This window comes from Aythya ferina (assembly GCF_964211825.1).
Source record: "Aythya ferina genome assembly, chromosome: 1".
NCBI lineage: Eukaryota > Metazoa > Chordata > Aves > Anseriformes > Anatidae > Aythya > Aythya ferina.
The window spans coordinates 56,609,861-56,623,149 of NC_140296.1; the positions used below are offsets into that span (position 1 = coordinate 56,609,861).

Consider the following 13,289-nt stretch of genomic DNA (forward strand, 5'->3'; position numbering starts at 1 on the left):
CTGCCTCTGGATTCTGAAAAATTGCCCTGGCTTTGCTAAGAGGGAAGAAAAAAGTAACTTGACATTTCCAACAGTAACTTACTGCATGGCAGAAAAAGCCAACATGACGAACATCTTCAGGAATAATCTTCAAAAATCAAAAGGAAACAACGTGTACCAAGCTCAGAGAGTGAAGAGCAATACAGCAATGTTTAGAAATAGTGAACAGCAGTAGAAGGGCAAAATCTCATGTCACCTTATGCATCCACATCTGAGGTAGCTGTCAGGACCTCTTTCAGAATCAGTGGAAAGAAACACACAGAACAGGGTGCAGTCCTTCTGGCCTGTGACAGTCACATAGCTCAAGGTGACGATAAAATGTGCTAAAAGGGTCAGTTTTTCCTCACAGTTATGAGGGCAGCCTATCTGGCTTGCTCAGATGTAGACATCTAAAGCTAAGGGGATGAATCCCAAGCCAGTAAGTAGTCTGATATATGGCAAAACTGTAGTTAGGCTTTCATCATAGCCTGTAATTAGATATTCCGGTACTTCAACAAAGCACTCCAGGATTAAGTTGCAACATACTGACATCAGTGAAAAGATTCTGAATTAGATCCAGTGAGCCTTTTCTAAGCCATTAGCATAAATTTGGAATCATTCCAAATTTATAAACTACCTGTAACATATTATTAACATATCAGGTGGAAACAGTCCATGTAACTGTTCACAAAATCTGCCTTAGTAGAAAAAAGAGGCCTGGCTCTAACTCACACTAGTGCTTACCACCATTGAGCTCCAAGAATTCAGTGAGTCTATACTGTATGCAAAAATGGAAATGGAATACAGGCACCTTCTGCTCATCTAAGCAAAATACTGTTAAGTGTATTCAAAACGTATACTATACACTGTATACAGACTAACAACCTTTCAAACCAACTTAAGCATAGGACCAAGCAAGAGTGACATACTCCTGGACGTAGCTATAACATGCTTCTTTCTCTATCAAATAAATAAATGCACACACATTACATATTTAAAAATATGCAACAGATTCTCTTTAGACAGAGCTGCCAGACTGTTCTGTGTCATGAACTTAAAGTCAAAAATCTCTGTAACTTCATTATGGTATGTGATTATTTCCAACACATTCCAAAATGACTAGGCCATGTTTATCAAAAATGATACTAAATTTCACCACCTTGAGCCAGATGCATCCATCAGTCAAGGAGGCAGATTTGCTACTATGCCAGAGAATCTGATTTAGTGCAGCTTCCACACCTCCATCTAAGAGAGATATTTAAAAAGGTGAGTCTGAAATTAGAGAACATACTATTTAGAATCAAGATAAATATATTTTACACTGCTCATATACAGACAATTTGGAATTCAGAAAAGCTGTTCTACAAAGCTTGAATTCGGAGCTGCAGCTTTTGTTGGTAGTTGCAAAACACCTAGAGACTCTAGGGCCCTGCTACATAGGGGAATTAAAGCATGAGCACTTTACACATATTAAAGATGCTCCAAGAAAAATGATAAAAAACATGTTATTATCTACATTCATCTTCTGGTCTGCATCAGCCTTGAACTGGAATAAATGGACTAATGATAAGTCCCGTGGAGTCAGCTTTAAGGGAAGTCTGCAATTTCATGACAAGAAGAGATCAAAACAGAACCAGCTCCATTTTTTACATTTACGTTGGTTAAAATTGACTGAAGTCCATGAAGGAAAAAAAAAAACAGATTGGCTTTTAGGCATGGACTCTCTAACACTCTTGCCTAGTAAAGTTACCTACTAATGTGATTTCAAAGTGACTCCTTAAAGAAAACTGGAATGTGAGTCTATAAAAACCTCCCCGTACACATCACCATGCTCTCCATTTGTGCAAGCTGTCGCAAGTAGCAATACAGTCCAGGCATGTCTAGAGGGCCCAGTGTTGACAAACACAAGCTCATTTTCCCTGTACACTCATTGGCTTCGAACCAGCTGCATTAGTTCAGTAGCTTGCACACAGCTTATCGGCTCAAGCACAGCACTGTGTGAACACAGCTACACAGCTTCCCAGCCAGACGTGGCTTGTGTCCAAGGACCTTGGAGCCCAGGCAGAGTGGGGATCTGTCTAAAGTACTCTTGCCATAGCAGATGGATGTAGCTACACACAAAGAAACAGATTGCATTTGCTCCATTTATAGTATGCACTTGTCATTCAGAAGACAAGATACACTGAGGTCATCATTAAAACGGAGATGGTTGACTACCACTGCCACAATAAAATACTACAGCTCTTTATCTATGTATCAAAATTTGAGATTATTCAAAGACATCACCATGCTGTAAATATTGATCATAAACGTGTTTTAGAGCCCATTGATGCCTATTTGTATTCCAGTGTGTGCTAAGTTTATCATTCCCTTCACAAAGTTGAGCGTTTCTTGGCTGTTTAAACTCTGTATCTTCATCTGTATTTTCTAGGTTACAGAAATCTAATCTTTCAAAACATCCGTGTGTTGTTATTAACAAGCTGTGGATTCCTATTCTGAGGCTCACTGAAGATAGCGTGTCCTAAAATTCAGACAACATCAGGGCTCTGTGGTACACTCCAACAGATCCCAGCCTCAGCTATCGAAGGACTGCTGCAGAGCTCACCTCTAATGGCAGGCTAGATGCAGTCTATGCTACACCGATGCTCAGAGCAGTGAAACATCTTATCCAGTCCCATCTCAGACCTTTTCCCTCACTAAGATTTGCAAGGGACATTGCAGCTGTCCTTATTGCCTGTGTCTGAAGACTACCTAGCTCATTCAGCTGCTGTTAAAGAGCAGAAGTAGGAACAAAGATTTTATCCCATGTCCTGCAACTAAGCAGATGATACGCTTCTTTCTCCCTTAGCTGTGCTGGCTATATGCACCACTGGAAGGTACAGAAAGAAGATTATAGCATAGGAATTATTCAGGTGAATACATTTCAACTTACTTACATCCTCTTTGATATTTTGTTGTAATAATCTGCAATTATGCATACAATTCTTTTAAGAGATTTTCCTAGCACATCTGATTTGACTGGATGCTTTTTCCTGAGGTATATTCCCCTTTCTCCTCCCCCTCCTCACTTCCACCCCCAAGTTCTGAATTACAATTTCAGAACAATAGAAAATTGTAATTTGCACTTTCGGTATTGACTGTGCACTGTGTACTGACCGTGTTAACACCATAATTTAGGTGTCTGATATGTCATATTTTTGCCCCAATCAAGACTGAGGTCTACTATACCACAATACTTCAATTACACACAACCTCTTCCACTCCAAAATTCAAAACGCTTTCTAAAAAGAAAAAAAAAAAAAAAAAAAAAAAAAGAAAGATTCAAAGTCCACAACTGACTTACTTTTGCATTTAGAGGGCACACAGACAGTGCACTCCTAAAAAGCTGTTCTTCTGACCTCCACTGACTGCTGCGGAGCGCACAGCGCATAACGTTTATCAGTAAGATTCCAAGGACTGCGACAGCAAGAATTTTCTTAAAGAAAGAGAAACAAGGTAAGAACAAAACCATTCAACTGAAACACTTCATCATCAGCCTTAGTGATTGTTTTGATAATACCTTTTTCTTGGCTTGCTTACTCAAGAGAGTAAATCCATATGTAAACAGAATACAATAGCCAATGCTGGGGAGGTAGATGACTCTCTCTGCAACAACAAATCCTACACGGAAGAACAGGTTACTTGCAGGAAGAAAAGGGATAATAAGAAATCCGAGTCCCAGTGTAAGAATCCTGCAAACAAGAAACAGATTCTCAAGTAAACAACAAAGTTTAATAGAATACCTTTTCCACTTAACATATAAACCTTATTAAAAAAAAAACAAACAGAAATGTGCATATGGAGCAGGGCATTCAAAAGCAGCCCATGGGAGCTAAATAACAAAATCAGATTATGTTTCAATAGCATTTTGATACTTCTTTCTATCTATAATTCCCAGAATTCTAGCTATAATTCCCAGAAAAGCAGTGTTTATGCTTCCAGAGCAGAAAATAAACCCATTGAACATTAATAACAGAATTCCTATTAAAAATATATGGGAAAAAAACTAACGATAAAAGCTATCTGTCTAGTTTTGTAACTAATAAGTCAGTAGCACAGGGAAAAAAATATAGGTCACTTAAAGAACTTAGGTACATATCCCACTGAGAGTGTTGTCTTTCCTAACAAAGACATCAATAACAGAATCCATTGTGTTTAACCACATAAAAGTTACTCATCTACACTCTCCGCAGTCATTGGAGAGAGGCACTTCTCAAAGGCAGTTCATCTTCCCTGTTTTAGGTATCTACATTAGGAATGAGTAACACTCAGCAGGTAACTCTTCATGGTCTATAGAAAACTTACAACAACTGAGAGTAGGAACCCTATGTCCATGTCAGGCCACAAGCTTGGTAGTTTTCTATTCCAGTTTATTACAAATAAGTCTCTATACTATAATGTAAATGACAAAATGACAAATCTAGAGTGAGGTACTTCTTAGTTTCGTCTCCTCCCTAATTGTCCTTGGCTTTCACTTTACTTTTGTCTTTATTTTTACTAAAACAAACAAACAAACAAACAAACAAAAAAACAAACAACACCTCTTCAGCAATATTGGCTCAGTGAGTATTTAAAAGAAAACATGAAGACACTTGTAACAAGTGTAAACCCCCTTCAAAATGGTTTTATCTGTGCAAATGATTATGGGAATAGAGGAAAGGAAGTCTAGTGGGATGACAGCCTTTGGGGAGACACAGGGAAAGAAATTAAATTACAGAATACCACAGAAATAAAAAGAAAATATTTGGTACTCTGAAAAACAGGATGACCTCATTATGACTGAGCTGCTAAAAACGTTAAAGAGCTTAGAAATTAATTATACATAAAATCCATGGGAATGGACAAAAGTTAACAGAAGTTAAAGAAGATCTTAATAAGACAGAATAGCTTACAACAAATTTGTAGTTTCTTTTGATAAAGTACAAGTTGTTTCCTCATGGTCAGCATTCTATTTTTTAATAGTATATACAGCATTTCTACCTCCTTTCAAGGCATATCTCCTCTCTCTTTCATTATTAGGAGAGAAGATTAAAGGAGATGATGACTTATAAGCAGCAAGGGCAACAGCAGACTATTCTGTTCTGAGCAGAGATTACTTTTTACCACCTACAGTGTTAAGGATCTCAAAATGCCATTTCAGGAGAAAAATAAAGCAGCCATCCATACCTCCCCCTCTAAGTCTGCTTCCCACTAGCCTGTGTACAGTGATGGGCCCAAATTGGGATAAACTGTAATGACAGCTATAAATATTTATTTGAACTGCATTTGCTAGACACTGGTTCCACTGAATTGTTAAAATTATCAGTACTGAATTTAACAAAATAATACTGTACTCAAGTTGTCCGGGCATTTAAAATTCATCACTGTCTCTTACCTTCTCTTATGGCTGTCTTCTGAGCACAGAGCTTGGCATATCAGGCCAATTAGGCAGAACCAAAGTGCTGCTAGTGCAATTATCCTCCAGTCGCTGACGGATTTAATGAGGGGTATGCAGCCCATTGACCAATCAAAACACAGCCACCAGGGACATAACAGCAACCATGCATTCAATGAATAGTAGTAATTATAGTTTATAGCCTGTCAGTCAAAAAGAAAACAAACGTTTATTTGATACTAAACTTAAGTGTGAGGGGGAGAAACTTTAGTTCTTGTTTTCTATCATTTCTGCTATTGTAAAATGTTTCTTATACAAAAAGAGGCCTTGAATACTGTTATATTACATCTAATTGCATATTTACATACTTTACAGCTGTGAAATTATTATTTTTAATATAGTTACGTGGTTCTCCTATTCAGAGAAGGGAAATGCAGTTCTATGTTGTGCAACCAATACCCACGTGTAGAAAGAATAATTTCCCAGAACAGGAGGAAATGTCAAAAGACAACACCTTTCTTTCAGTCTTCATCTCCAAAGCCACGTTTAATACAGAGGTATAAAGCCAATACATACTCCAAATGCACCAGACCAGAACTTTATGCTATTTTCTTCAATTGTGAAAGAACAGATGAAGAGTCAAATACAGTATGTGGAAAAAAGGAAGAAACCCAGCAAAAGCTAAACCCTTGCATGCATGAGACAAGTAGTGAATAAATGGAAATGTACTTCAATGAGTGCAGAGCACGCTAAATTGAATGCAAAGAATAGTTTTTTTTACTTTTTCTCAAATTGCAAAAAAATCTTCACAGAAGCACAAGGGAAGGTGACTCATCACACATCTCTAAATGTTTAGACTGCCCGCTTTATTGTTTCTTTGAGACACAGAAAATTTAATTTGATGACAAAGACAAATGCTCTGAGCTTGCCAGAAAAAAACAAAACAAAAACAACTTCATAACTTACTCTCACAAACAGACTATCTGCAAATGAAGCTGGGTTGTCTACTTCAGTAAAAGCCGGTGGCCCTGTGCCCATAATCCTCCAGCGGATATAAAGTATACTAGCCCCTCCAGACATCAGAAGAGTTATCCTGAAAAGCAGCCCCTTTCTTAACAGCCCGGCATTCTACAGGAAGGAAAGAAAAATAACATTAAATAAAAACAAACAATATTTTATTCTCATCCTGCCTATATTCACATCTTTTTTTGTGACCATCTCAGAAAAAAGAGGCTGTCAACTGACGTTTGTCTTTCTTTTGCAGTTAACAAGAAAGGTCTCAAGTTTTACTACAATTAATTGCAAAATATTTTTTGCAAACATTTTCATTTCGTTTTCAATCAGAAAACTTTTATTGAACAATTCTCTTCTACAAATCCTCAGTAATTTTATAGTTGATATAATTTCACGCATCAATTTTTGACAGGGAATTTGTGAAGAATGTAGTCTTTGGTATATACCACATGTCCTGGTTTCAGGAACAAAAAGACTGTCGTGGTTTAACCTGGCTGGCAGCTAAATACCATGCAGCCGTTCGCTCACCCTCCCCCCTCCCTCTCTGGGACGGGGGAGAGAAATGGAAAGTGAAGCCCGTGAGTTGAGATAAAGACAGTTTAATAAGACAGGAAAATAATAATAACAAAATAATAATAACAACAATAATAATAATGTTACAATGGTGATAATAGGAAAGTAATAATAATATGTACAAACAAGTGATGCACAATGCAATTGCTCACCACCCGCTGACCGATGCCCAGCTTAACCCCGAGCAGTCCGGCCCCCTCCCCCCGGCTAGCCACCCCTATATATTGTTTAGCATGACGTCAGATGGTATGGAATACCCCTTTGGCTAGTTCAGGTCACCTGTCCTGGGTCTGTCCCCTCCCAGCTCTTACTGCACCCCCAGCCTGCCTGTTGGCAGGACAGAGCAAAAGGCTGAGATGTCCTTGGCTTGGTATAAGCACTGCTCTGCAACAATTAAAACATCGGGGTGTTATCAGCACTCTTCTCATCCTAAGCCAAAACACAGCATTCCACCAGCTACTAGGAAGAAAATTAATTCTGTTCTAACTGAAACCAGGACACCACATTAAACTGATTAATGCAGGACAGTTTTCCCATGAATTTTATTTTAAATCGCTCTGATTGACCTTTTGTCACCAAAAGTTTTTCTCCACTTAGGTCTATTTAGGGGTAAAATTACACGAGTGCAAGAAAACTGCACAACTCGAAGCTGTGGGAAAAGAAAAAATAATTTTTTCACAATCAAATGCAATTAAAAAGCCAATGACACACAGGTACCAAAATCACTTTGGTCAGGTTAAAATTTTCCAGGAGCTATAAAAGAAATAATCCAGTTTTATCTATAGTATTAACTCCATTGATTTACATTACAGGTTTTATAACATACACATTAGGGTCTAAAGAAGGCAATTCACTTAAAAGCAAGAAATCTGAGTCCACACAGAGAAGTGATGTCATAGAAGCTAAATTTTACAGACTTCTGCTTCTTCCCTGTGAATTATAACTCTTCTTCTTCATGCTTGCACCAGTTTCATAAATGAAAAAAAAACACAACCAAAGAAAAACAAAGACTGTTGTGTGCCACAGAAGTTCTTTACCCTTTTCCAGAGACTGGAAAGAAAATCATGAACTAAAATGATACCCATGTCACAACTTCAAGATGCAACCCCAGTCTTCCAGCACCCTACCCAGCTAGCCAGTGTTAACTCAGATGGGAAGTAAAGGACCTGGCTTCTCTCTGAGTCCCTGTGTTACAGTGCTGCAGGGATCCCTAAGAGCTGCCTGAACCCTGATGGCTGAAGTTAACCTACGGAGCCTTGGTAAGTCATCAGAGATGCAGAAGATTGAAAGTGAGAGCTTCTCTGAAATGAGGGGTCATTTGAACCACTTCCCTCCCCACTGAATGTGTCTGAAAAGGAAAATGTTGATGAACTGTTGATTTTTACATGGAAAAATTGACTGGATCCTGAAAAATATGGTTATGTGATCTCCACCTTTCCTTTATTCCTACCTTCCTTCCTTAATTTGGTATGCTTCTGTTATTGTAAAAAGCCTATCTAATAGTTATATATGATCAATTCTCTATGTCCACCATAGCAGCTGACACGCTGATTATTATTACCTATGATTGCAATATGCAATTATTTAGATCAATATTACTTATTTCTGAAGACTAAGAAAAAAATAGGCTTGTTGCATAAAGTAAGAGATCCGACAGTGTCCTGGCTGAAGGTATTTATTCTCTAAAATGATAGAAAAAATAAGTTTAAAAGCAATATTCAGACGGACTTTTAATATTTGTAGCTGACAATGGAGTCATCATAAAACACTTAATTGAATATCTAGGGAAACAAGTTTGTATTGTTGATTTTACATAAGCTAGCCTTTGTGCTCAAATGGCTATTTTTGCACATCTCAGAAACCAAAGTCAATACTATGAAAATCATTCCTAAAAACTGTTTTGGCAACAAAATTGTGCTACAAAGGAAAACAGCATAGTGACAATTAATGTCTTATTACAGAGTAACTAAACAAAAACTCTTATTCCGGATTTCATTTCATTTAACAGCTCCTCATGCAGCTCCTCAAAGGCCACATTTCACAAATCACAAAATCTCTTAGTAAGCAGAATTTAAGAAGTTGAAGAAGCGCTACCTTATGTTACAGTCTTTGATTTAGAGTTAACTAAATCTGGCATGAAACTGAAACTTATCTCTCAAATCAAGAGGAAAAAAAATCTGCAAGTAGGAGAATTTAAGACCTGACATTCACCAAAACAAAACAAACTTTAAATACACTTCAATGAAAAGACCACAACAGATTCTTGTAGTTGGTAGGAGCTAAAATTAATTACTCCTATTACAATAAGAAAAAAAAAAAAAGACACACAATGCTTTATTCACCCAGACATCACTGTTTAAAAGTCACAAAACAAAAGCACAATGCTTTGAGTTATTCATGCTTCAAGAGTAATCCTCCAAAAAAATGTTCACCTCTGACACATTTCCAACACTTTAATTCTGAACTTGATCTGCTTTAATTCTCTACAGCTTTTCACTCCTTTTCCTCATGCTAGTTGATTAGTCCCATTACACAACTCAATTCTTCAGCATTCTTATTTGCTGCCTGAAGTATTTCTCCATCCCTCAGCCATTCTTGCCCAAATCTATTGTTTCAGTTCTAGAGATTCCAATTTCACTGATTTCCCCACAAAGCTCCTCAAGAACATTTCCATTTCACTCTCTGTGAAGGAATTTAAAAGTCCTGTAGGACTTGTGTTATTCAGAAATATGAGCAAGACTTGTCTACAGTGAAACCACTGACCAATGCAGTCTCCAATGAATATTCCTTTGCCTTGCTAAAGCGTGCACCGGAGAGGCAAATGGTTTAGCTGTTCAACAGCAGTGATGTTCTAGTAGGCTGTTTATTTGGTTGTTACCAATTGTTCACCTAAAGATGAATGTTTCTATGATTTGCTTATGATCAAGATCTCACAACAAATACTAGGTGTTACATTCCACTTGAGCCAATATTAGATAGAGTAGTACCAACAGAAGTCAAAAATTCAATCCTTAATGACTATTTGTGCTTAAATATTTTCACTTTCAAGTTCCCAAGCTACTCGGAACTGTCTCCTGTTTGGTATTCTAGCTTCTGACCCTGCAGAACTTGTTGCATCAAGCAGCCAGCTCTTCCACACCACATTTTTAAGATACTGTTGAGAGAAGCATGGAATGGATTTCTGTATTCAAGGCATTTGTAACGTTATTCCATTACCACTCATGTTGAAGAGATGTCACAGCCCATTGCCTTACTTAGCTGACTGAAAATACCTCTCATTTTTATTTAACTCTCAGCAAAAACAAAACTGCCAGAAGTTTTATCTTTGTCTTATCTTTATCTTTGTACATGACTCTCTGATTGGCAAGAATGAACAAAACCTCTAAGGACTCACCTCCAACAACTTGTCCTTACGTATTAACTTTTGAATGAACTCCAAAACGTTTAGCTTGTTAATCACCAGTGCATCGAACACTGCATTCAAACCCTATACAACCAAAAGAAAAATAAGAACGTAAGACGAAGTAGCTACACAAAACCGGTTTTAAAAAATGCACCTTATATTCCACTTCTACCATGAACTATCATACATCTTAATTCTGCTTTCAAACAAGTAGATAATAGATACCTTGCTAGTAACAACGGCAGAATAAGAAATTAACAACCTGAGCTCAGATGAGTAGAACATCACATTATTATAATGCAAATGCACCTGCTACATCTGATACCAGGATATACCAGGGATACCACATACCAGCAAGCTACACCCCATATGTATGGTTACAGCAGCTTTGAACCACCTATCTGTCTGCTCTCTGCTTTCTTTCCTAAATGTTCTGCAGTGTAAATGCTTCAGTCAAAAGGTAAGGCTTCTGTCCAAGTAAGGTGGAGTTTTTTTAAGACTTTTTTTTTTTTTTTTTTTTTTTTTTTTTTTGCTGTGCAGCATGGTATCTTTTGACTGACAGGTTTCAAAAATATTAAAAGGTACATAAATTGTCACAACAAGCAAAGGCTGAGAGAGATTTTACATGGGTATCAGGCTTTGTTTTCTTGCAATTACATCAATACACACGGTGGAAGTTGCTGAAAAAGAAAAGCAGAGTTCTATGTAACATTAGCCACTACACATAAAACTAGAGAATATTCAGCTCTTTGAAGGACTATACTTGCACATATTTCCCCCCCCAGAAACAAAAAAAAATATATCCAGAGGTAAATTCTTTTGAGGTCAATGAGGTAATTCTGTCGAGGTCACCAGTAAAATCCAAACTCAGTGTTCCAGCAATCACCAACCATGACAATTCATGAATACTTAGCCTACATCCTAATACATTCAGAAATTACCTCAATGTCCTGTAAACTAAATGGGGAAAAAAAGTCATGAAAAATATCTCCTAGCAAGGTAAAGAGTGAGGACACCGGGAGGCCATAAGTCTCTTTTTAATAGTCAAAGGGAGAAGAGAGAAGATAGGCTGGAGAGTTGGATGGTTCCACATAGAGATATCAGCTGGCAGGTACAAGGCTTATGGCTCACTTACATGGAGATTAGGAAAGCAAGAATCTTGCTGAAAAATACATTCAGCCTACAAAGAATCTTTTTAATGTATGATATATCCCTTTATCCCTCTGACCTTTACCCTTCAACTCAAGGATAAATATCATCATCCTAGCAATGCAACAGCAAACAAAAAATCCAGATCAAATAACAATTCTGTGTCTGCTAGCTCAAATAATTACTTCATACCACTAGAAGAAATAATCACACTATGTTTTTTAAGAGAACTTCTGTTTTCTTCACAGATACCTTTGAAAAATACATCAGCCTGTGGATGTTTATCAAAAAATAATGTCCTACAGTAAGATGTTTTCAGTAATTTCTTCTACAATTTTTTCTAAGGCTGAGAAGGTCCTTGCTGCAAATAATTCTTCTGATTGCTTTATCTATGTTATTTAAAGCTACAAATCAGATTTACTTATACAGATATACAACCACGCAAAAGGTATAAATCACTGACGTAGTATTACAGGTAGCTTACTGGATCAACCGAAAGAGACTCTTCACTTAAGTAACAGAAAGCAAGAGTAAAATGGACATGAAAAGTAAGTACATCTGTTTGCATAGACTGTTTACATAAGAGATGGAAATAAGAAATTCAGTATTAGAAATACATAAACAATTACCCTACTTATAATTAGAACGTTCAAAAAAAACCAAGAGGGTGGAGCTCCTAAAAACAGTCTCCTTCCAGTTCATAAACTTCAGAGAGAAGTTTGTAGACCCACTACCTCAACGATTATACATTCAAAACCAAGGCCAATGAACGTGATACACAGTGAAACTAACACTGTGAATCTTAAATTTTGCAAGTAATTAACAAGATACATGCGAACTGCTTACAAAAGATAAAATGAATTCCAGCAGGTTGGTTGGGATACAATCGAGAGAGATCTACTGGAATACTGTTTTTAGTAAACATTAACTAGTTTTCTGAGCAGAACAAAAAGATGTTCACGAAATTAGTTGTGGAGAAGATTCATCCTTGTAGACTTTACAACTGCACCTGACAGATGCTAAGGTCAAAAATCAATTGATTTTTGGGATTCTTACCAGTATCGTAATTCCTTGTTCTTTGCACAGCATGGCTACTGCACCTAGGACAACACTCACCAACACCCAGAATACAGAAAAATGATGTCCTTCCTTATCTGTTGAAATAAAGCATGCCATACCATTAGGTTTATACATTTAAAGGTAAAGTTAGAAATTAAAATTAGAATTAAAAACAAAAGAAACAAACAGCATCTAAACTCACAATCTTTTTTTATCAGTCAAAATCTGGATACACAGACTTGAAAATCATTGGGCACCTCCTGCAATATGCTGGCATTTGTCCTTTTATTGCAGTCATTTTCTATTCTCAGAGACATTAGAAATCTCCTGTTTGCTAGATGTCTTAGCCAGACTAATTAGAATGGCAGAAGCTTCACAGTTTTCACAATTCATCATCTGAAAAGGTTAATTCCCAATATTTAGACTCATTTATCATCCTTAGCTATAGCTCTATCATTACTGGCCACTCTCCTCCAAGCTACCACAAGAACAAGAAATTCTTTCTAATGGTTACACATGAAGCAGCACCACACACACAAACTATGTTAACAGTAACCTAAGGTACAAAGGCACAATGAGCTGCTTTTCCAGGGCTGCTACATTTAGCAAGTGCTATATGTCATTTCATTAGTACTGCTGTGAAATGCCATGAAGCTCAAT

The 13,289-nt window shown here is 37.2% G+C and overlaps 1 protein-coding gene across 3 annotated transcripts in view; it reads right to left on the reverse strand.

Moving 5' to 3' along the window:
* TMTC4 (transmembrane O-mannosyltransferase targeting cadherins 4) overlaps positions 1–13,289 on the reverse strand; it is a 52,884-nt gene that overhangs the window by 15,283 nt on the left and 24,312 nt on the right. For all 3 annotated transcript variants that reach the window (XM_084505548.1, XM_084505546.1, XM_084505547.1), the window contains exons 6-11: positions 12,627–12,724; positions 10,413–10,505; positions 6,398–6,559; positions 5,432–5,634; positions 3,578–3,749; positions 3,362–3,493 (exon numbers count right to left, since the gene is read on the reverse strand). In XM_084505548.1, coding sequence (XP_084361674.1) covers positions 3,362–3,493; positions 3,578–3,749; positions 5,432–5,634; positions 6,398–6,559; positions 10,413–10,505; positions 12,627–12,724 — 860 coding nt within the window. The remainder of the gene's footprint in view (positions 1–3,361; positions 3,494–3,577; positions 3,750–5,431; positions 5,635–6,397; positions 6,560–10,412; positions 10,506–12,626; positions 12,725–13,289) is intronic.